Genomic DNA, 2,949 nt, shown 5'->3' on the forward strand with positions numbered 1-2,949 from the left:
CTAATCTGTAACTCTGGGCTAATCTGTAACTCTAGGCTAATCTGTAACTCTGGGCTAATCTGTAACTCTAAACTAATCTGTAACTTTGGGCTAATCTGTAACTCTGGGCTAATCTGAAGTTTAAAATCTTTAGGACAGTTTGTTCTAAGAAAGTTAAGGTGAGATTAGCTGTTGTTTTAACTCTGGATGATTAATAACTTGGGTAAAATAGTTTTACCACTGAAGAAATCAAGTCGAATAGGAAAAAATTGGAAAGAAAAAAAAAAAAAAATGTTTCCTTTTTTAGAATATAATGAAAAAGGAAGATCTTGATTAATAGATAGAAACAGAGGAGCTGCTAGCACTAGTGGAGGGAGTCTAGGAAGCAGTGTTACTTTTATCAGCTTTTTTTAATTTAGTCTTAGTCACAATGACAAAAATCAATTTTAGTCTTAGTCATATTTAGTCATTGCCTTCCCAATTTAGTTTTAATCTTAGTCTAAATGACGAAAATCTATTTTAGTCATTTTTGTCAACAAATGAGGAATCAGGGCGGAGCAGGCAGGGGGAGGAGCAGGCATTTCGGTCTGATTCTTCATTTCAGGGTTAGTTACCGTCTGATTCTTCATTTCAGGGTTAGTTACCGTCTGATTCCTCATTTCAGGGTTAGTTACCGTCTGATTCTTCATTTCAGGGTTAGTTACCGTCTGATTCCTCATTTCAGAGCAGCTTTTTATCTGTATATTTCTATGGGCGTCTGAGGTCTGTTTTCCTTTTAAACATTTTCTAACAGGCTGTTTATCCGCCTGATGTAGGAAAATGAAACAGACTGATATTTAACAGAATATAAAATACCATTCAAAACATTAAAGTCTTTTTCTAGTTTGGAATAATTTCAAAGCATTTTCCAATTTTTCAGAATAAAAAAGTTTTTTGGTTTCAAAGTAAAAAACTGTTAAAGTGAAACTTTGTGCGTTTTAGGAAGTGTTGTTCTGTGGAGCCCGCTGTAGTCAGTATCTTCAGGAAGTGATGTGAGCAGCGGTCCGGCCCGGTTCTGACCCATCAGAACCTCTGGGTTCATTCCCTGCAGACCACGCTAACGACACACATCGGTAACCCCCACATATCTGTCTGTTCCTTCCAGGGCCGCGCTGCGATCAGTGCTCTCCAGGTTACTATGGCAACCCACAGCAAGCCGGCGGGCAGTGCGTCCCCTGCGCGTGCAACGGCAACATCGACCCCCTGGACCCCGGGTCGTGTGACTCCAGGACCGGGCAGTGCCTCAGGTGTCTGTACCACACCGACGGGTCGTCCTGTGAGAGCTGTGAAAGCGGTTACTACGGCAACGCTTTGGTGAAGGACTGCAGACGTGAGTGATGACACGTGTTGCTGGTTCTCTAAGGTTTATAAGAGGTGATTATGGGTTTATGGCTGAGTGGACCCTGGATTTAGGTCCACTGACCCACTGAGCCCCTCCTCCCTTTGCAGCTCCATTGACCCCCCACCCCCCGGGGCCATGCTTCACCAGGTGCACCAGAGCATGGTGCTCCAGAGGTGTTACGTTAGATTTAGCTCATGGAGGACAGTCAGTGGTTCTTCATCCTCCAGGACTCCTGCACCAGGGCAGGATCTCCATCCACCCCGAGGGCAGCTAACCTTCACCACAGCTTCTCCACACCCTGTAGGGTCCATCACAGGAGCCCAGATGGAACCAGTCCTCAGCTGTTAAGAACAGATTGTAAACCGGCTTCCTGTGGTCTCCTTCCTGCTGAGCTCCATGGAGAAGGCAGGGCTTCTTAGCATTCAGAGACCTTCATCCCCACTGAACGTCACTGGTCCTGCTGATGGGTAAAGTCTGCTGCTCCCCATCTGTCCCAGACTCACCTTGAACATCCATCCATGCTCTTCAGACTCTGATGGGAGACACAGCCAACCAGGGGGGGAACTGATGAGCCCTCCTGGTGCAGCTGAGCTTTCCCTACAGGGTTCAAGTCCACCTAGTTGTCCCAGTGGCAGCGCTGACCCTGGAAAGCTACTGGGAACCAGTGAAAAGATTGAGTGGGATATTTCAGAGCAGGTTTTTAGTCATTAATGTTTTTAGCATGCTGTATGTTTAAACGCTGCAATGGTGAAGGTATTATCTAAGTTTTCCCGGATATTGGTGCATATTGGAGCAATACCATCAATGCTGTGGAAAATACCAACACCCAGTCCGCTTCCTGTGCCCAGGTTGCACCTGTGTGCCTGCTGGCACCCTGCAGTCTGCCTGCAGCGATGGACGCTGTCTCTGTGACAGTCAAAATGGAAGCTGCCCCTGCAGGGGGGCCGTGATGGGGAACAACTGTGACCAGTGTGCCCCTGACCACTGGAACTACGGCCAGGAAGGAGGCTGTCAGCCCTGCAACTGTCACCCACAGCACTCAGTGGGCTCCCACTGCAACATGGTGAGGAGGAGGAACCAAAGCGTCCAAAGAGAACATGAGGAAAAACATGCTGAGCGTCTGCGTGCTTCTCTCCCCCACAGTTCACAGGCCAGTGTCGCTGTCGCCACGGCTTTGGAGGACAGCAGTGCACTGAGTGCCAGGAGAACCACTGGGGGGACCCACAGGTGGAGTGTAAAGGTACGTCAGGGACAAGAACCTCAGCGGCTTCTTTGTTTTCTCTTTACCCATTTTGATTAGATTGATCCGGACTAAATCCGGATCTGGAAAAGCTAAAGGAGCAGCAGTGTTTCAGTGAGACAGTCTGCAGCTGTGCTGCTGCCATCAACACCTTTGTTACTAGATGTTGGAGCTTGGCCTGTTTTCAGCTGGTTTTCCTTAGATAGAAAACTTATAATCAATCTGACTGGATGAAAGAGCCTTGAGATGATGATATGTGTTGTGAATTGGCGCAATAGAAATTAACTGAATTGAATTGAATTGAATTTATCGGTGAATATTAGCCACCTGTAAAGCTAATGAACAGACC

At 46.9% G+C, this 2,949-nt stretch overlaps 1 protein-coding gene across 1 annotated transcript in view; it reads left to right on the forward strand.

Annotated features, from left to right (window-relative positions):
• The window catches only part of LOC107103488 (laminin subunit beta-1-like), a gene marked incomplete at its 3' end in the record, with an annotated part of 70,399 nt that overhangs the window by 58,606 nt on the left and 8,844 nt on the right, over positions 1-2,949 (forward strand). The window contains exons 22-24 of the mRNA XM_015403212.1: positions 1,124-1,348; positions 2,209-2,423; positions 2,504-2,600. Of these exons, the coding sequence (XP_015258698.1) occupies positions 1,124-1,348; positions 2,209-2,423; positions 2,504-2,600 (537 nt within the window). The remainder of the gene's footprint in view (positions 1-1,123; positions 1,349-2,208; positions 2,424-2,503; positions 2,601-2,949) is intronic.

Source organism: Cyprinodon variegatus, unplaced genomic scaffold, assembly GCF_000732505.1.
Source record: "Cyprinodon variegatus isolate N-32 unplaced genomic scaffold, C_variegatus-1.0 Scaffold1461, whole genome shotgun sequence".
Taxonomy (NCBI): domain Eukaryota; kingdom Metazoa; phylum Chordata; class Actinopteri; order Cyprinodontiformes; family Cyprinodontidae; genus Cyprinodon; species Cyprinodon variegatus.